The sequence below is a fragment of the Panthera leo genome, chromosome D1 (assembly GCF_018350215.1).
Source record: "Panthera leo isolate Ple1 chromosome D1, P.leo_Ple1_pat1.1, whole genome shotgun sequence".
In the NCBI taxonomy this organism is placed as follows: Eukaryota; Metazoa; Chordata; class Mammalia; order Carnivora; family Felidae; genus Panthera; species Panthera leo.
The window spans coordinates 64,679,329-64,699,251 of NC_056688.1; the positions used below are offsets into that span (position 1 = coordinate 64,679,329).

At 42.4% G+C, this 19,923-nt stretch overlaps 2 protein-coding genes across 9 annotated transcripts in view; one reads left to right on the top strand and one right to left on the bottom strand.

Moving 5' to 3' along the window:
* Positions 1–19,923, top strand: part of LOC122200439 (olfactory receptor 481) — a 47,309-nt gene that overhangs the window by 12,132 nt on the left and 15,254 nt on the right. For 4 of the 8 annotated variants that reach the window (XM_042906027.1, XM_042906024.1, XM_042906030.1 and 1 more), the window contains 6 exons: positions 760–836; positions 6,912–7,196; positions 11,891–12,099; positions 14,945–15,047; positions 15,986–16,162; positions 17,262–17,412. The gene's annotated coding sequence lies outside the window, so the exon portion shown is untranslated. Of the gene's footprint in view, positions 1–759; positions 837–6,911; positions 7,197–11,890; positions 12,100–14,455; positions 14,831–14,944; positions 15,048–15,985; positions 16,163–17,038; positions 17,087–17,261; positions 17,413–19,923 lie in introns of those variants that run through there. The other 4 variants (XM_042906026.1, XM_042906029.1, XM_042906031.1 and 1 more) reach the window with 4 other exon arrangements.
* On the bottom strand, positions 10,636–18,625 carry OVCH2 (ovochymase 2). The gene is made up of 7 exons (XM_042906033.1): positions 18,469–18,625; positions 16,266–16,375; positions 14,527–14,618; positions 12,400–12,572; positions 11,936–12,031; positions 11,542–11,693; positions 10,636–10,913 (listed from the first exon to the last, which is right to left on the bottom strand). The coding sequence occupies exons 1-7, from the start codon at positions 18,554–18,556 to the stop codon at positions 10,704–10,706; spliced, it is 921 nt and encodes a 306-aa protein (XP_042761967.1). The 5' UTR covers positions 18,557–18,625; the 3' UTR covers positions 10,636–10,703.

Consider the following 19,923-nt stretch of genomic DNA (forward strand, 5'->3'; position numbering starts at 1 on the left):
ACTCTATATTATGTTCTGTGTCAGACAGATTATAAAACTAAAAAAATAAATAAAAATAAGGTGCTTGCATTTTCTCTTGACAAACTATCAAATTGGCAAACCATAAAAGCTGCCGTACTCCCTCCTCTGCCTGCTCCGCTCACCTGGTTTTCCACATGGACCAGGATGTGGCACAGGTGTGTCATTGGGTGCCACAGAGCAAACAAGGACAAGAGAAAGTCCAGCACTTCTCAATGCTCATTGGCATTAAAACGTAGTGGTGGACTCACTTTTTTTTAGTGCACAGATCTTGTGAGTCAGACCCCAGTTTGACACACTGTTTACCCATTTCCACGAAATGAATCTATTTAGATGGGAATTTTGTTTCTTGTGACTAGAAAGATTTCAGTGTTGCTTTGAGCAAAATGGACAATGACTGCATCCCATATAGCTCTGTGTGGTGGCTTTTTTGATGTGTGGACTTTGCTAAGCCACAGCCTCCAGTTATTCAATGAAACAATAATCTAGGTGTTGCTGTAAAGGTATTTTGCATATGTAATAAAAATCCCCGATCAGTGAACTTGAGGTAAAGAAGATCATCCTGGATAATCTGGGTGGGCCTGACCTAATTAGTTGCAAAGGCCTTAAGAACAGAGCTGAGGCTTCCCCGAAAAAGAGAAGAAATTTTGCCTTTGGAGAATACCTTCAGCCCATGCCTGTGGAATTTCAGTGTCCTGTGAACTTCTCTTTTCTTTTTCAAATGTTTATTTATTTTGACAGGCGGGAAGGGGAGAGAGAATCCCAGGTAGGCTCTGCCCAGTGCAGTGCCGGAAGAAAGGCTCCATCCCACGGAAAGGGTAAGATCATGACCTGAGCCTAAGTCAGGAGTCGGACGCTTAACCGACTGAGCCACCCAGGTGTCCCCTGTGATCTTCTCTTTCTGACTGCCTGCCAGATAGGTTTAATTGCTTGGTCATCCCCTGCAACTATGTTGGCCAATTCCTGGTGTATTAGCTTGCTTGGCCTGCTGTAACAAAATATCATAAACGGGCTGGCTTAGAAGAACAGAAATTTATTGTGTCATAGTTCTGGAGGCTACAAGCCCAAGATCAAGGTGTTAGTGTGGTTGGATCCTTCTGTGGGTGGTGATGGTGCCTCTCCCACAGCCTGCGGTGGTTTGCTAGTGATCACCCGTGTTCCTTGGCTTGTAGATGGTACATCACCCCAGTCTCCACCTTCATGTCCATATGACGTTCTCCCTGTGCGGGTGTCTCTCTCCACGTCCAAATTTCTCCTTTTATAAGGACAGCAGTCATATTGGGTTAAGGCCCACACTAATGACCTCACTTTAACATGATTACCTCAGTAAAGACTTTAGCACTAAATAAGGTCACATTCTGGGGTACTGGAGGTTAGGACTCCAACATATCTTTTTGAGATTCTCTGGTTGAACCCTGGCTGATACACTCTGTGGGTATCTCTTGGTCACATTCCCCAGAACAGCTTACCAGAAGCATTGTGATCTTCAGGTAGTACGTTCCATGTCTCCAAAAACAATGACTTGTCCTCTGATCTGGAGATGTTTAAATCTGAGTGTAAGCATATACAACTTCTCAGATCACACACACAGGGCCAGTGTTTGGAACTTACCAGAAAATTACTACTGTTAGAATTCTGGAGCATCTCAGTCGGCTGGACCATGGGTGTTTTAATTGAAAAGTGGAGTATTTTAACTATAACCTGGGTTTGCCATAAAGAACTGCTTGTCTAACAAGAATGAACGACTTGAGAAGCCAACAGATGGCTTTGTAGGATTTGGGCAGAATGCTCATGGGTGTGAGGACTTGGAGGGGAGTTGTGTTGCTCGAGTATCTAGGGGCTGAGAGCTGGTGAAGACATTTCACATTTCTGAGCCTCTGTTATGTGTTACACACTTGCTCATGGCCAAGGGTGATCTGATTTAATTCTACCTTCTTACTAGGCATGTATTATTCTTCCATGGTGAGGCTGAAGTAAATGAGTCTTAGATGACTCTTAGATCACACATATAGTAAGGACAGGCCATGATTCAGGCATAGAGTTGATCCTCATTCTTCATGGATTCCACATTTGCAAATTCACCTACACCCTAACATTTATTTGTAACTCAGAACGAATGGTGCTTTCATGATCATTCAAGGACACCTGCAGAACAGTGACCAATTTGAGTCACCTGATGCACGTATTCCTAGCTGAGGTCTAATGAGGCGGCACTCTGCCTTCTTGTTTTAGCTCTTATACTATAAACAAGTGTCCTTTCCATGGTCCCTTGAATGCCATGGGTTTTTTGCATTTTTGTGCCTTTTGTTGGTGATTTTGCTGTTTGAAATGGCCCTAGACATTGTGCTGCAGTGCCATCTAGTGTTTGTAAGGGCAAGGAGGCTGTGATGTGCCTTATGGAGAAAATATATGTGATAGATGAGCTTTGCTGAGGCACAGGCTATAGGCACAGGCACAGGCTCACTGGCTGTGAGCTGTGTTAATGAACCAACAATATGTAAGGTGACTTTAAACAGAAACACCCATAAAACCAGAGGCTCCCAGGAACCTAACTCCTCGGAGCAGAGGTTCAGTAATCACTAATTTGGTGTTCAGGGTGACTTTATAGGACAGAGATGCTGCAAATGCTGAGGACCAACTGCATCCATGTTGGGCTGTAAAGGCTTCCCATTCTTACTGCATTACGAGGATGGCAATCGGGACCCAAGATGTTGATGCCTCTGTCTTCTTACCTGTTCCAGGGATGAAAGAGACTGTAGCTTGAAAGCCTCTGTAGGTCACATTTTTATCTGACTGGAAGCTGATGAGCATTACACCAGAGGAGCTCAGCACAGGGGCAGGAGCAACGAAACCACAAAACCTTGCTGGTTAAAGCCCAGCCCAGGCAAGACGCGGTCAAGGACCCAGCAAATAGGCATGGCATTGGATAGGGAAAAAAAATTAACCTTTAGGCAATTGTTGAGAAATAAACTTTTTTGTGGTGTCACAGTTCATTTTCAGAATAGAAAGACTCCCACTGAGAATGCCCCTTAGGGAACTAGTTTGAGTCAATGGGCTTATTTCAGTGGCACTTTCCCCTTCTGACCCTTAGATCACTGGGGGCCTTCCACACCTTCTGTCCAAATAGCTCTTTGGCTCTCCCTCTGGCCCTTCCTGCCCCTGACCTGGGAGAAGGGGTGGTGGTAGTGACCACTTAGGGAGGAGGGAAGGAGGGGGTGTAGGGGAATGAAGGAAGCTTGAACCAGACCCTTTTTACTCCCAAGAACAATTCCCCCCAAAGGACTGGGTCCAAAGGCAAACCAGGGGAGCCGAGGCTCCAGGGGCACAGACCTATTTCCTCCTGTCCTTCCACATCCCTGTGCACCGCCACATAGTCAGAAGAACAATCTCCATTCTCTTCTATTTCCAGACTCTGAAAGGAAAGCTGACAAGACTCCACGTTACAGCCACAGCAAATCAAATGAACCATTGACCTGATTTTGAGTAAGCAGAGAAATGTGGAGTGCTCAGCTTGCTCTGGGGTGTGACCATAAGAGGAAAGTGAATGGGGCATTCATGAGTAGGTTAAATTACTTAGGAGAAGATGCTATACCACAGACTCCTAAACTCTAGACGCATCTAAGCTACCAAACAGGGACCAAATGTAAAGGTGTAAATATTTGAGCTCCCTGGTGCCCTCCTAGGAAGACCAAAGAAACAGCAAAGAACAATCTGAGCAATTTGATAGTACCGGTCTTCAATTGACTTTGAAGAGCAGAGCAGTGGGAAATAGGGCTGATGAGGTGGGAATTTATATTTTAAACACACAGATGATGGGGATTAAATGGAGCCTGAACACTCAGCAAAAGACACAGGGCTGCATGGATGGGACAAAGTGGAGGTAAGTGATCACTAATGGTGAATGTAGGCACAGGGAAAAGGAGAGTATCAGAAGTAGGTTCCATTCAAACATTTCTACATCCTTACTACAATACTTTCCAGTAGTAAACCCTTTTCTCTCCGAGTCAAATGATATGCACATAGTTCTGACTTGTAATCCTAATCTCCAAATTCCTATCTTGAATGGGTCCTGCACACTGGTGCTGTCACTGACTACAGGGTGTGAAATCATCATTTCACTGATGCATGGCACTCAGTACGCATTTATTGAATAGGTGTGTTTTTGAATCACTTCTAGCTCTGGCACGTTCAGATTTTCAACTAAATTTTGTCTTCCTCCTTCCAGAAATCTGCTCATACTTAAACTTTTATCCTCCATTACTCATAACCAATCTTCCCTTAGTGCTGCTTCCTCCTGAAATTTCTCTTTTGAATGTTTGGGTTCCAGAAGCTTTTAGAAAGAGAAATTCTCTACTTATTTCCTCTGTGTTTTCTTCTCCCGTCATGTGTAAAACCTGAGTGATCTTTTTTCTTTTCCGAACATCAGACTTGCTATTTCAGGTGCCCCCCCCCCCACTCCCACCTGCTCTCTATTGTTCACTTGTCAATCCAATTATTTTACTTTTTTGCTGGGAGATGAGCTGAGGGCTGGATGGCTGAAATTCTCAGTCCTCCTCTTTAAACCCTAACTTTGTGGTAAATCCAAACTCTCAGCCACAACTTTTTGTTTGTTTGCTTGCTTTGTGTTTTAAATTAAAGGCTCTGTTCTCTGGACTGTTCTAACTCCACACTTCCTCCTGAGTCTCAGACTTCTTTTTGCCTCTTAAATATATGAGAACCTGGGGCACCTGGGTGACTCAGTCAGTTAAGCGTCTGACTTTGGCTGCAGTAATGATCTTGTGGTTCGTGAGTTTGAGCCCTGTGTCAGGCTCTGTGCTGAGAGCTTGGAGCCTGGAGTCTGCTTTGGATCCTGTGTCTCCCTCTTTCTCTGCCCCTTCCCCACTCAAACTCTGTCTGTCTGTCTGTCTCTATCTCTCAAAAAAAAAAAAAAAAAAAAAAAAAATATATATATATATATATATATATATATAGGAACCTGGAGGTCTTATCCATCCTTACTCCTCCCCCTTTGTTTTCTAGTCTACTTTCTCTCCTTCATATCCTCTCTCGCTTTCAATTATTATTTTAAGAGAAGGACTTCTAAATAAATGCCTCTTTCCAACCTCATTCTGGCCGCAGTCTTACCTTCAACTCTCTGGTGGCATCTCTCCGCAGATGGCCTACTAGTGTTTAACGAACCACAAAAGCTACGAATCAAATGCTGAATAAACTCCGTATCCTGATATTCAAAAACCTCTGTACTTTTAACTCAGCTCCTCTTCCACTACCCTTCCCAATACAGCTCTGACTCGAGGCCAGCCAGTCCCTCAGCCTGTTCTACGCTAGCTCCTCTGTGCTTGCTCTGTTCCCTCTGCATGGAAGGCTTGATGTTTGAGGTCTTATTGGCATTGACTTTTGTTAGCCATTACTTACAAAGTGTTTTGTTAGCAGTTTAATTAATAAGGAAGAAATGCTTGTTTCTAGAAGGGACCAGGAACTGACTAAACCAGTTACCAGATCCAGATGGAGACAGCCCTTCAACAGAGTAAAGTGCACAGCTGCCATCTAGTGGTATATGTGGGTAGTTACAGGGAAAATAGGCTAGTCTTACTCAACACGTATATATCAAAGAACTTTGTATGCTGGGTACCAGGGAATAGATCTGATTAAAACAAAACAAAACGCAAAACCTCTCCCCTCATGGTGTTTATGTTAGCTCTTCTGTGGAGATACCAGAGCAAAGTTGAGGGTAACCGAGGTCAGTACCTTTATTAGGTAGTGTTTGGGGGCTTGAAAAACCCAGTCACAGTTGGCCATGTTGCTATAGTATTCAGGATAGTGAAGACTCTGTATGAGGCCTTCTTCAAAAAAGACAGTAAGGGAACTGCAACCTGAATCTGAAACACAAGGGAAAATGTCCTAACAATGGCATCACTCAAGCCAAGAGGAATCAATCCTCTGTGTGCTTCCACCTGTCTCCCACAAACGGCTCATCAGCTGACTCCTCAGGCAGAGCTAATAAGAAGGAAGACGTCTGTGCACTGATTCTCCAGAACTCGTTCAGCCCTCTCAGCTCACTTGGGTATGTGATCAGCACGAGTCAGCAGGACGGGAGAAGGGGAACCTTCATGGCTTCTCACCTGCCTTGTAGCCCCCTCCGTGATGGAACCAAACAGACCCTGTGGGGGAGCTCCCTGCCCCTCACTTCATCCCTGCGGGGCCCCAACTTCTCTAAAAGGCCTGGGTTGTACGTAATATAAGCAAATGGTTTTACCAGGAAGGTAGTTTGGTTTTAGAGCTTTATAGGTGAGATTAAACCCAGCTGCATGATCTGTGGCATCAGAGACGAAATTCAGCCGTACAGAGTTAGAGCCAATAAGAACTGATGAAGGGAGGCTTTCTCCACAGAACTTCCCTGGAATGTAAGAATCAAGAGTCTTTGTTCAGAGTCTAGAAAACAGCATCCGTTAAGAGACTTTAGGAGAACTGGCCTTGAACTGGATTTGTCAAGACAGTATAGGGTTATCTAAACCAGGGTTTCTCAACCTCAGTACTGCTGATATTTTTTAACTGGAACATTCTTCGTGCTCAGGCTGTCCTGTGCATTTATCGGATGTTTTGTGGCATCTCTGGCCATACTCATCAGATGCCAGTAATACTGTCTCTAGTCATGACAACGAAAAATGCTTGAGACATTGCCAAATATCTCCTGGGGGCAAAATCTCCTATTAAGAACCACAGAAATGCTCCCCTGTTTCTGTTTCTTGCCTAAATAGCCTTTGTTTCCTGCTCATGGTTATCCATCGGTATTTCCCTTCTTAGCTGGATGATGCAGTAAAGGTCATTTTCATGCCTACAAAAGCAGCATTCTGTCTGAGAGGTCCTGCAGTATGTCTATATTTTTCCCCTGACAGGCCCCAGACCCAGCAAATAAATCTAGGAAGTCTGGTTCCATGGGAAGCAGATGGAGCCAATGAAGTGTTCTGTGGCCTTGCAACCACCACACAGGCTCACATCAGTTCCTTTCCACTGTCAATTCTGAGTCTGAAACTTGCAGACAGAAAGTGTGGTATTTACAGATGCCTCAGTGCCAGACAGCCTGCAGCCCGGCCCGATTAAGTCCTCGCAGCACGACATCCATTTGACAATGTCAGCATCCACTCACCAAGAAGTCTGTCTTCTAAGGAATATATCGAGAGGTAAGTGTGGTGACAAGACTCTGCATCCAAGTGGGAAACATTGAGCAGCACATGCATCTTCTCTGGTGCCAGCAGGATCCAGACACACAGCCTGCAGGCAGATACATTAAGAGGGAGTTATTTCGAGACAGAAAGTGTCCAGTTAGTGGGCACAGCCAGACTGGAGGTGGGGGCTGGGGGAAGAGTGGCAGGGAGGCTACTCACTGCTTGCTGTCATAGTACAGGTAGGGGCTTTCTGGGAAGTGCAGCTCCCCCTGAGACTCACGGAGCACACGATCCTGCTCACTGCATGAGGCTGGGAAAGAGAGTAACAGTGGTGACTGGCCACAAGAGAGCCACGAGAATCGGTAACAGTGGTGACTGGCCACAATAGTCCTCTCCTTCTAGAACCTGTACAGAAGTGCCTGGTTCTTCATGATGCATGGTTCCTCTCTTGTCAAATATTTCTCTGGCTTCTGTGATGCCTTACTCTTTTTTGTTCTTTTTAGATCCTGCTTAACCTTGAGATTCAATGATTCCTTCTCCTTCACTCCATCATAACTTGCTTCTATAAATACATGTATTTCCTGGTTCTATCCTTAGCTTTCTTTTTTTTCCCAAAAATTTTAATGTTTATTTAATTTGGAGAGGAGAGAGAGAGACAAAGTGCAAGTGGGGGAGGAGCAGAGAGAGAGAGGGAGACACAGAATCCGAAGCAGGCTCCAGGCTCTGAGCCATCAGCACAGAGCCCAATGTGGGGCTCAAACTCACAAACTGTGAAATCATGACCTGAGCCGAAGTCAGACACTTAACCGACTGAGCCACCCAGGCGCCCCTCTATCCTTAGCTTTCATCTCTTTTTACACGGGCCCTCTGACTAGTCTCATCCATACTCTGAGTTTCAACTGTTATTCTACACTTCTGAACTTCAGACCTCGTTTTTCAACCATCTCCTAGATATCCCCTTAACATGCTACAGATGGTCTGCAAAAAACTGCTTCCACTTCTGATTCGATTACTTTTAGGTGCCCTTTGCTTCGTTTCTCAGGCTCAGAACTTTGGTACCATTCTTGGTTCCTCCCTGTCTCCCCCACCACCCATCTAAGTGACTGCCAGGTGCCAATTCTTCTTGTTTCCATTCCCATCCTTTCATTCCCCGGCCATTGCCCTAAGCCTCTAGAACTAATGTGTAATCTCATAAGTCCACCTTGAATGATTTCCCCTCCATCCTATCCCCTATGTGCTGTTCTTATACCGCCAGAGTACTGCTCTAATCTATCTATTTAATTAATCAACTTCCTATTACTCAGTAAATCCAAACTTTTTTTTGACAGGCATCCAAAATTTCTACAAATTGGTCTCCATTTATTTTCTAATCTCCCTCACTTCAGCTGCTCTGACTGACATACTGGTCTCTTACCCCAACATTTTCCTATCTCCATCTTTTAGCATCCATCTTTCGACAAAGAGGATTCCTTGAGCTGCAGTATTTTTCTTTATCTGTATCCCATTTCCACCTGACAACATTCTACTGGTTCTTTGTGGTTTTGTTGTTTGTTTGTTTGTTTGTTGTGATTCAGCTTAAAATGCATCTGTGTTCCAAAGCCTCCTCTGGCTTTTTCCCCCACAGCCGCTTACTTCTGCAGCTCTCAAGGTACTCTTTTTCCTGAAACTATCTTTGTATTTAGTTCCACAGACTCACAGACACACTGAATATTTGAGCCAAAGGTGCCTTAGAGACTATCTGATCCAGACTTTTTTTTTTTAACCATTTATTCTTGAGAGAAAGAGCGCACGCGCGCAAAGTGGAAGAGGGGCAAAGAGAGAGGAAGACACGAAATCCGAAGCAGGCTCTAGGCTTTGAGCTGTCAGCACAGAGCCTGATGCGGGGCTAGAACTCACAAACTGCAAAACATGACCTGAGCTGAAGTCGGACACTTAACCGACTGTGTCACCCAAGCTCCCAGATTCTTTTCTTTATGGACAAGGAAACTGAGGTCCAGAGGTAGGAAGGAGCTTTCCCAAAGTCACAGAGCAGCTTCATTGAAGACTTGGCAATGTGGGGGAGAGTCCCCTGTACACATGAGGACACTTTCGGGATAAGGCGTGTAGCTTAGTGACCATCTGCACCACCTCACCTCCCGCTCCCTCTCGAGTGTCTGATCTAAAGCTAGGATTCGGCAAGTGTTTGCTGAGTTGAGATGGAGGGCTTGAAGAAGTGAAATGGGAGAGAATCCAGAGCTCCTTCTGGGTGATGGGCTGCCCTGACTGGCAGGGAATGGCTGTGGGTGCCCCAAGTGTGGGTAGATTTCTACCTAGTGAGCAGAGAAAGCTCTTCCTAAGATTTTTGATTACAAAAGGAACTTATATTCAGAAATACTAGATATTAATTCCTGCTCCCCGTGGAGCAGGCTGTAAGAAATACCCACCTCTGGAGCTCTTCCTCTGCTTCCCTGAGAAAGAAAAAGAAGCGTGCTGTTCAAGGTCTGTGGTATCCTGAACAATATTTCAACAAGTTAGCATTTCCCTGGCTCAAAAGTGCAGGGGTTTTTAAGTCACTATGCAACTAATGAAAATCTGATCTCTGGAAAGAACAGAAGGCATAATTTGACAAAACAGGAACGTGGTCTCGGTGTTTTAATGAAATTTCACTCTCTTTATTAAGTGCACTAATCAGGCCATGATTAGCTGGGAGGTTACACAGAGGAAGAGGTTATCTGGTCTACTTCTCCCATTGTTGATGAGAAGGGATGCTGGAGATGAAAATAAGTGGCCCACAACCAAAAAAGAGTTACTGGGGTAGCCACCGCTTGAGCTGAGGGCTTGGATGCCTGCCACTGTACACTTGATAACAAACCCAAGTTCTTACCAAATGAATTTTAATTAACTCCTTTGGGACAGAACAGAAGCCCTATTGAAGCTGGAAGCTACTAGTTAGAAACCAATTACGTTGGATGTGGAGGCAGAACCGAAGTTTCAATTAACTCCCTGATCAGTCTAGTAGAAGGTGTTTATAGACCCTGATCTTTTCAGACGTATGGTACCCAGATCCGTGCCTGGCCTTCTCAACCACAGTATCACTCACATTTTGGGTTGGATCATTCTTTGTCATGGGTCTGTTCTGTGCATTATAGGATGCTTAGCAACATCCATACCTCCTTCCCTTTAGGTGGGTGGCACCCCCACGTTGTGACAACCAAAAACCAATGCAGACATTGTCCTCTGGGGAGCAAAATTTCTCTATAGCTTAATAAATCTTGCTAGCACAGTTGAGAAGTAAATGGTGAAAATACATCTCTAGCTGATTGTTTCAACTAAAGGCAATTTGACAAAGTCTAGGATGAATGGATTCATGTTTCTTTGTATATTTGTATGCTGGACTGCACACCATATTTTACTCTTGTTTTAAATTTCATAAATGTCACAATTCTTATGTACTACACTAAAAACAGAAGCAAACCTGTCTGCTCAGTGGTCCTGTCTTGCCTAGACTCTGCTGACGCTCTCTCTGGCCCTAGCTTCTTGACCTTATGTGCTGGGTTTATTACCAATTTGGATGTGTTTGTGGATCCAGGGAAGCACTTTTCTAAGATCTGTGAAGATCCCAGGGGATCCTTGGTTATCTTCCTGCATGTTGTTTCTCCAGCCTCGGCCACAGCCCAAACCCCAAGAAGTCACACCAGCCAGAGTCCAAGCCCCCTTCTTATTCCGGCACATGAGGGAACCTCCTGAATCTCCCTGCAGGGGGAAAAGCCTCCATTACCATCATTATCAGTGTCTGTGCTCACTCTTTCCCCCCAAGAATATGCTAAAGGAGGATCAATGATATTTCTTCACTTCTAATAACTTGGACTCGGTGGCCAGGAGAACAGTCAAGCACAATTCACATTAAATCTTCAAATATCATTAGGGCCTATCAATTCTACCTCTTTCTTCCCCATCCTTCCCCTTCCACCCTTTCTTCCATCTCCTATCTCATCCTGCAGACTCAGAGAAGTCTTGCCCAGTAGTGAAACTGATCCCAGATCTTGGTCAGCGGGAGGAATGGAAGGAAAGTGATTATCCACTAGATGGAAACTTCTAAGTAGGAAAACGCCAGCCATCCTTCAGCTGTAGAGAACCCTAAGCTCACTGATGGCACTATCTCTGTTAGTTGGTCTTTTGGAAAAAGGAGAAGACCTCCTCTGAATTCACACTCTCCAGTAAAAACAGATTGTAAAAACTGTCACTTTATTTCAACTTGACCTCCCTTGCCACCCCTGACAAGAATCCAGTTTTTCCTGTAGCCTTCTTTCAGCCCCTCACCTGATGGCAAAGCTGAGGGAAGCCCAGCCAGGGACCTTTCAGCCTGACCACTCCCACCTACCTGACATGCATCTCTCCCTCCATCTGGGAAACCTGTGCAGAGAAAGGTCTGCCCACTGATGGGTTTCTTTAGGGTTGACAAAGCTGCCACACACTCTTCCTGGGTCAAAATGGGCAGGTTCACATCCTGCAATACCTGTGAGAGAACGCCATCTAGAAAACACAGAGATGAGAGCCCCAGTGAGGCACTCTCGCACTTCCTCAATTGAAGATGCTACATTCAGGTTTGTATCCTTTGGAAAGACCTGAATTTCTATGTACAATGAATATTCTCTTTTGAAATGTTTACACCATTGTTGTTGTTGTTTTAAATAAATTAAAAACAACTGTATTTTCTAATTACCCACCAGGAAGTTCTGACATCTGATTAAGAGAAGTGGCATACAAGTTCTTACCTTCAGCTGAGCGGCCCCAGCCTGCAGTTGTACAAATAAATCCAGCCTCAAATTGTTCCTTTGGCTCTGGAAGACACATTGGGCCCACAAACTGGCCTGAAGAAAAGAGCAGGACAGGGTTTGTCTCATCCACGGAGAGGACACCCTAAGCCACTCACCATTTGGTATGTAGGTGGTTCCCCCAAAGACCTTGTGAGAGTTGTGATAGCTATGCCTCGCACCTCCAGGGGCCACTTATCAGACAAAGAAAGACTCTCTCCTGAATCCACATAATCCTATATTTGAAGCCACAAGCAAAAAGAGCTTCACATAGGGGACCCTCCACCTCAAATTCCTGTCTTGAAGTGCATGACCCAGAACTGTTGGACGTATGCTACATAACATACGCTGTAGGAAATGTGCTATGGAACAGAAGTTATAGAGCACATGGGATAGACAATTCAGAGTGAACCTCTAATGTTTACCAAAATGGAAGGCGCCATCCATCTTCAAAAGAGCAATATCATAGTCCATTGGCTTCTTGATGGAGAAGTAGGGGTGTATGATGATGGTTTCAATGGTGAGGGTTTGCTCCCCTGGCTCTATATGACTCAAGTCATACTCTCCAGCAGTAACATTCAAAGTTGATGCAATATTTCTATGAAGAAGAAGCGGTAAAATGGCTGACTTTCATTTAGCCTCTGAATATACTCGTAATGGTTGACAATCTGGCCTCTTTCAAATCACATGGATGGATGATATGAGTGTGAGGATACTGAACAGAGAAAGTGAGAATGATTCCATCACTACTAGTAAAAGTGCAAAATTCCCGATTTAAGTGAGGAACTAGTAAAGAGTGGCCTCAAATGGAGCCAATAATATGATAAATTGAATATTTTGCAATGTTATTCATTAAATGTCTAAAAATGCATTTATATTGTAACTCAGAGGTCTGAAGCCATAGTGGACTTTATTCAGCTACCCTAACTGGCTGGCCTGGCTTCAATATTAGTGAGATTCTTTGAGAATTACTTGTGATTCCCCTAAGTATGCTGCTTTAATATCAGAGATCTAATGCTCAGTGTACATTGTGAAAGATGTAATAACACCAAAACTCTGGTATCTCAGCGAGTATGCACAGTTAAGGCTTTGGGACTGATGAACACAATGGGAAGTGAGGATCTTCTCCTTACATTCTTTATGTTTGTGATTTAGAGACATGGTGTGAGATGGGAAAGACCACTCTATTGCCATTCTTTCTGTAGCAAAGTTATCTAAAAGGAACTCGGTAGAATGCATTGAGTTGTATTAAGAACTTTGGGCTTACAGTCTTTGGGCACCCTTTATTCCCAGAAGTGATTTTTTTTTAATATAGAACTGAAAAGGTTGTAATTTTCTCCTGGTATACTCCCTCCAGCTCTTGGCTATATTGGGTACCTAACCTAATACACAGCATCTCTTTAGCCTAACCACCTGCCACACTACAGTGAAATTATCAATTAACTTTTCTTTAGACTATCAACTCTCTGTGGGCAGGAATTACATCTTACTTACCTTTGTATCTTGGTACCCACCAAAGTGTCTAATGCCAAGTGAATATCCAGGGGATGTTTGCTGACTTAAAATGAGAGAGAACAAATATGGGACTTGATTGCAGCCTAGTGACTACCCAGAGCACTAAAAACAATAGAACATTTAGAGCACACAGGAAAGTGGATAAAAGATGGAAGTTGTTAGACTGAAGCTCAGAGAGGCATGACCAGTAGAAAAGCAGACATGAGAGACTTCTTTATGTTTTACTGGCCTCCCTTTGGTTTCCTCTATCAATTTTGTCTTAATCTTTAAATGCTGTAAGTTGATTTCAAAGGAAAAAAAATAGAACAACAATGACCTTTGCATTTGGGGGAGAACTGTTTTTACACTTTTGGAAAAGGAAGAAGAGAAGTTGGATCAAGAAGTGAGTCACTGAAATATAAAGTTGCATTCCAACAGCTGCAGTGAGCCCATGACTAAACATGGACAATGCTGGTCAGGGCCAGGGGCTACCAGGGCATGGCTTTCTATTACTAATGTTTAATGTCAGCTCCTTTTACAAGGACAGAAATCACAAATAAATCTTCCAAAAATGGGATCAGTATGATCAGACATGTGTTATAAAAGCAAAATACTGGTAGGAGCAATATTTTCCAGAATACACATTTTGTATATAGACTTTATTGTATGAAACAAAGGCACAATTAGAAGCACTGGGTTCTTTTACCAATTTTTTAGGATGCATAATGAACCAGATTTTTTTTTTCACTGAAATGTAGGAGAGGCTTTTCACAAATGTATCTTTATGATCCTTTGTTTTCACTTGGATGTTATTCTTTAGTTACTTCCAGTCATGTTTGAGTAAATAAAATTTTCTACTCCTGCAAAGAAAGTATGTTTTCTATCAAGTTAAGTACCCTCTGACAGTGTCACTTAGCCCTTTTTGTGTCATGCATGTAGGATGTTCCCATGCTAATGCATACATCACACATTTCCATGTTGTAATAGAGTTGTTGCTGCTGATTCCAAAGGAGAAGGTGGATAATCTGGCATTCATCCATGAACTAGGCCTTTCCTACCTGTTTGCAACGCAGTGAGCAGCCGTAATCACCCACTGTGCAGAGATGATGGTTCCACCACAGATGTGCTTCTGCCTTCGTTTCAGAGACACCTGGATTACAAAGAGCTTAAGTGGGAGCAAGTCAATGCCCTGTGACCCCCCCCACAAAACCTGGAGACTGAGCATATTCTGAAAAATAGGCCCAGATGTCTTATATACAAATATTAGAAGTTGTGGAGTGTGAAGGAGTAAAATCTGTCCCATTACAGCTCAGAAGGGTAGTGTTGGAACCAGAATACTTCCAGCCCTGGTCTACAGAAGAGGTAGTTAATTTGAGATGGTTGGCTGTTAAGAGTTTAGTAGAATTGGTAGTAAAACTGGTGGTATTTATTTATTTGTTTGTTTGTTTATTTATTTTCATAATACTGTTGGCCCAGACTGTTACCCTAATAATATGAACAATGCCTGTGAGTGAAGAGAAAGAAAGAAAAGTATAAGATATAGCAGAGTCCAGATGAAGAGGTTTGGGAGAAAAACAAGGTGAGGGCTAAGGTAATCTTTCGACACATGCTTCAATTCCTCCAAGCCTCTTAGAGAATAGTGTGTATCTACAATTTCCTCATGCTTTTAACTATTTGCTTCTAACTACCACTGCTTCAAGCCTATTTTTTAATCTGCCTCTACAAATTACTTGCTATCTTTGGTTTATCTTGTTCATGATATTTGATTTGACTCTAAAATGGGTACAAGTATATGCTGTTAATTCCATTGTCAAAATTAGAAAAAAATCAATGTATTAGAACTGTCTCTTTTTGACCAAAAATTATTCAATAAACTATTAAAAATTTTAATACAGAGAAGAATAGTAAGTAAAAGGAAGTAAAACCACTGACTATGACTTGAATATGAACTTCTGAATTGATTAGTCAACCGATTGACCAGATAAGCAACGGATCAAATCGACTCTTCAACCAAGTAATTAATTCATCAGTTAATCAAATGACAATGACTCAGCCATTTAGTCAACCTACTGAGCACAAATTCAATCAACCAATCATTACTAAATAGCCACTTACCAAAAATTGATGTGACTGACTTAAAGTAAAAGCAAGGGGCTATTGCTCACAAAATTAAGAGGCAAGAATACAACACGGCTCTCAGGGTAAAGAAAGCTGGGAGAATGTCAAAGACAATAAATGCGAACACTGTAGGCTATAGACAGAAGCACAAAGGCATTTCTATGGCATGGGAAGACCAGGAAATTAGATTGAGAGACAATTCTTAGGATATCAGCTTCTAAGGACATCCCTAAGATGTCCTATGGTATAGGTACAAATCTCCAAACAGAAATTAGACCTATGGATATGACAGCTTTGACTTTCCTGAGCATCTTTAGCTATAACAATATAATATATTTGTTGACTAAGAAAATTGGTTTTTTTAATTGTAAACTCACGAGGTTTTTTTTTTTTTTTTAGCTTATTGAAGTGCAATTTTTGTCTTAGGGGCTGAAAGTTTGGGATGGCATTTCCAATTTTTGGAGCAAGCCAATAGTGCATATGATTATTCTGAACACACATTTTCTGGAACTCGATGGATGGACATCTTGAGGGACTTGGATCCTGGCCCACACTCATGAGATATCTGGTTATGAGGTAGGCAGAATGGAGTTCACTGATGAATAGCATGTGTTTCTGGGAGATCCAGTCCTGAGACAGCTCATAGTCTACCTGCCAGAGAATGTTCCCTGAGACTCACCTGCCAGGGGTAGGAACCCTTTTCCACTTGGCTTCCCCCAACAATGCGACTGAAAATGTTAAGGTAATTCCAAGGCTGTGCCTTCACCAAACTCTGCCCACAAGTGGGAGCTGGGAATGAGAGAAGACAAAAATTTAGTGGTTAGATAGCTCCTGGAAATGAGGGATACAGGAAACTTTACTGAGCAAGCAACTGTAGGACATTGAGCATGTAGAAATATTATAAAATGGCTTTATGTTAATTGTGAGATTTGCTTCAGCTTTTCTCACATAGAACGGGCACATTATGAAGACACCTATTTTTTTTAATATGAAGGTGAAGGGACTCACCTTTAATATGAAGGTGAAGTAGATCTCCACTGGGTTAGCAGGACTATAGCCCCCTTGGTTTTGAGCAACCTGCCCTCTTAGAGGCTCCTTACAGCATTCTGTACTCCTATAGCATTTATCACATGCCATTATGGTTAATTTTACATCATTCAACCCAGCTAGGCTGTGGTATTCTCAAATATAGGAGCTTAACCTTAGAAATATCTAAATTCAAAATGTCTAGAACAGTTCATTATGCATAGAAGTTGCTCAGTTAAGTAGTGAAGTGGATGATGCCATATTCTGCCTTGGATTGTAATTGTGTGTACATCTTCTTTGCTCCACCCAGGAAACTGAGTGGAGACCATGGTCTATGCTGCCTGACACATTGTCAGATATTGGATTTAAATCTTTATGCACGTGGAAAGTGGCAGGTTGTTCGAGAAGAGTGGGGCAGAGAGAAGATGTCCTGATTCACACACCACAGTGGTGTTAGGCTAGAAGGGTTGCCAGGTAATGGCAAAAAGAACTCTTTCCTTTTTGTGGAGAAGACTTTATTCCTGAAAAGGTTTCATTTACTTATTTAACCTCAATGTGTTTTTTGACTCCTCAATTAGCAGATGAGATAGATTAAAGATGTTTAGGACTCCCTGGTAATTCGAGGATGGTAATTCTGCCCCTTCTGCAGGTCATTCTTTTCAGCATGTTTTCAAGGAGAGACTAGAAAGCCCTGCCTTATAATCACCCTGCTTCTTTACCTGGCTGAACCCTCTAATCCTTATTCCTCAACTTGGGCAACACCTCAACTGAGAAGTCTTCCTTCGTTTCCTCAAGCTGTGGTAAGTATCTCTCCTGTATTGTGTAGTACACTTTCCTCCCCACTTTTATAGACTTTGCCATGCAGTATTGTGATAATGAGTTGTTTGTCTCTCTCATTGGACTATAAACTACATGAGGGAAAAAAACCCTATGTTTTATTCATCTCTGTATTTCCAAGGTTTTGCACAATTCCTAGCATACAGTAGACACTTAGAAAAGTTGGATGGATGAACAAATGTTTTTTCTTGAGAGCATATCCTTGAGAGCATAGCTATTTGGATTAACATGGTAAAATATACAAAGTTCTTTCAAATAACTTCTCATTTAATCCCCATTCAATGCCTGTGAATCAAGCACTATCGCCCCTGAATTACAGATGAGAAAGTGAAGAATCTAAGAAAATCACAGCTAATTAACAGCAAAGTATGGCTGTAATACTGAGCCTTTTTGGTTCTGAACCCAATGCAGGCATGACATTGAATCAAAAACTTATTTTCTAACTGTTTCAGTTGAATGGATCATAAGTAAATTAGACATGAAGTTGACTATTTCCTGAACTCGCTGAAGCAAAGACAGAAAACAGGATGATTCTTGGGGCTGGCACGACTCTGACTATAGAGAAGCCTTCCAAGAACTACTCTCACCTTCTGGTACTTGAAGGAAAAAAAGATCATTCATAATGCACCACAGTAAATAGACTTCATATTTCCCAATAGGAGAATTTTCCAAAAGATTTCCAGTGCTTCCCAATAGATGCACCAATAGATGCTGATTTCCAGAATTTGCTCCATGAAAAAAGATGGGATTGTGGGATATGTCCAAATAAGTGAATCATCCCAGTTTTCTCTCCAGATCAATGCATCTTGTTCAAATTGTATCCCGTGAATGTTTTATGCAGTTTCATACGCTGATTACAGGACAGAAGCTCAAAATAATTACATGAAAAACAATTAGATCTCCAAAATTTATATGCTTCTATTTTCCCAAAGGAATATTGAGTTGGGGTTGTGATGTCCATTGCCAGCAAAGGTTATTCCTTCAGACAAAGGCAGTGATAGTGTTTGTTTGGAACTTACCTTTGGGGAGAGAGAGAGTTGCAGATTTACCTTGTTCCACACAGAGCATTCCAAGTAGTAAAATCAGCCTATTCTTGCTCAGAGGCATTTTGAGACTCAGAGTTTTTCCTTGAAAATTTAGAGAGATGAAAGAGCACCAAATAGAAAGCCTGTAAGGCCAGCAATAAACCAGCTTAAAAGAAAGTTATTTATTAACCAAGACTTGAGTCATTCAACCATGTCCATACAATGTTTCTAAATGTGGTTTCTTGCAAAGATCTTCTCAAGATGTGGGGAGTCTGGGGAGTCGACCACAGAAGCATAGTCTTGATCCAGCAATATTACATGGATCCATTACACCCACATCAATATGTTGCTTCCCCCGGAGTTTATTGGCTAGCCAAGTGGTTGGTGTCTAAGGTTTCATATGCAAACATTACTTGCTCCTTAGTATATAGGTTACCACTTTCTACAAGAGGATTGAATATCAAAGTTGTCCTTATTTGCAAGGCTATACTACATGCTTGCAAACAACCCGTCAGAATATGCTAAAACATTTTTCTTTCTCTTATTTTCCAATTGTAAATGGGCGGTTATAGCTATGTGTTAGAGAAGGAGAGGGGAGGAGAGGAAAGATAATTTGATAGCACACTCAGGAACGAAGTCAAGCTACCAGACAGTCATTTGGGATACTGTCGATTGGGGCATTTGTGAATCTACATTTTCTCACCGTGTTTTATATTTGTAGAAGGAAAACACTAAATCGCTTTCACTTCTACACCTGGTAGACGATGTGGCACAGGAAAGTGGCTCTGATTATACACAAGTCTTCCTCTTCCTTGACTGAGTTCTTGGCACATGGTCAGTGTGTGAGAAACCCTTGTGGATCGGCCAGTGCCATGTGTGCCCACACGGGAATAGGAGATTTTTTCTGTCAGCTTTTACAGATTAACTGCCCCAAAGAGCAAATGCCAAATCAGAAGGCTTTAACGTCCTTGTGACAAGTTTTGCCCTTGTACCACACAATTCTATAAAACTACATCACGTGCAAATAATATAAATGCAAAATGAAGGACACTCAAACCCCCAACTGAGACATTTCCACAAATACGTTAATCCTGAAGCTGGAAAATTTTGGCTGTTGGTATGGGGATTGGTATCAACAATAAGAAGTAGTCAACCCATGTCTAAACTATAATCAAAATCTCAATCTTTTTTTTTTTTTTTTTTTGTATAAGTGATCTTTCAGGTCCTGTTATATTTTGTCAATCACTTTCCAGACCAATTTAATTTGACTAGGAATATGGCCTTCCTGACTTTAAATCATTATATTTTGTCTACTTATTGTGTGATACTAGTGTAAAAAATTGCAGGAAGACTTAGCCTCGGATGTGCCTGGGATGTGCCAGGGATGTGCCTGGGCGGACAGGCCTCAAGTAGGCACGGAGTCCCCATTAAACCATAGAGCGTTTGAGC

Bases quoted from the DNA above. Each gene is read 5' to 3' on its own strand.
- OVCH2 (XM_042906033.1), bottom strand. From the start codon at position 18,556: ATGCCTCTGAGCAAGAATAGGCTGATTTTACTACTTGGAATGCTCTGT. The intron at 12,032-12,399 runs GTAAACATTAGA...TCTTTTCTTCAG, and splicing joins GGATGGCGCCTTCCATTTTG to GCCAGTTTGTGGGCCCAATG. The intron at 10,914-11,541 runs GTAGGTGGGAGT...TTCCCCCTGCAG, and splicing joins GAGGGAGAGATGCATGTCAG to GGAGATTCAGGAGGTTCCCT.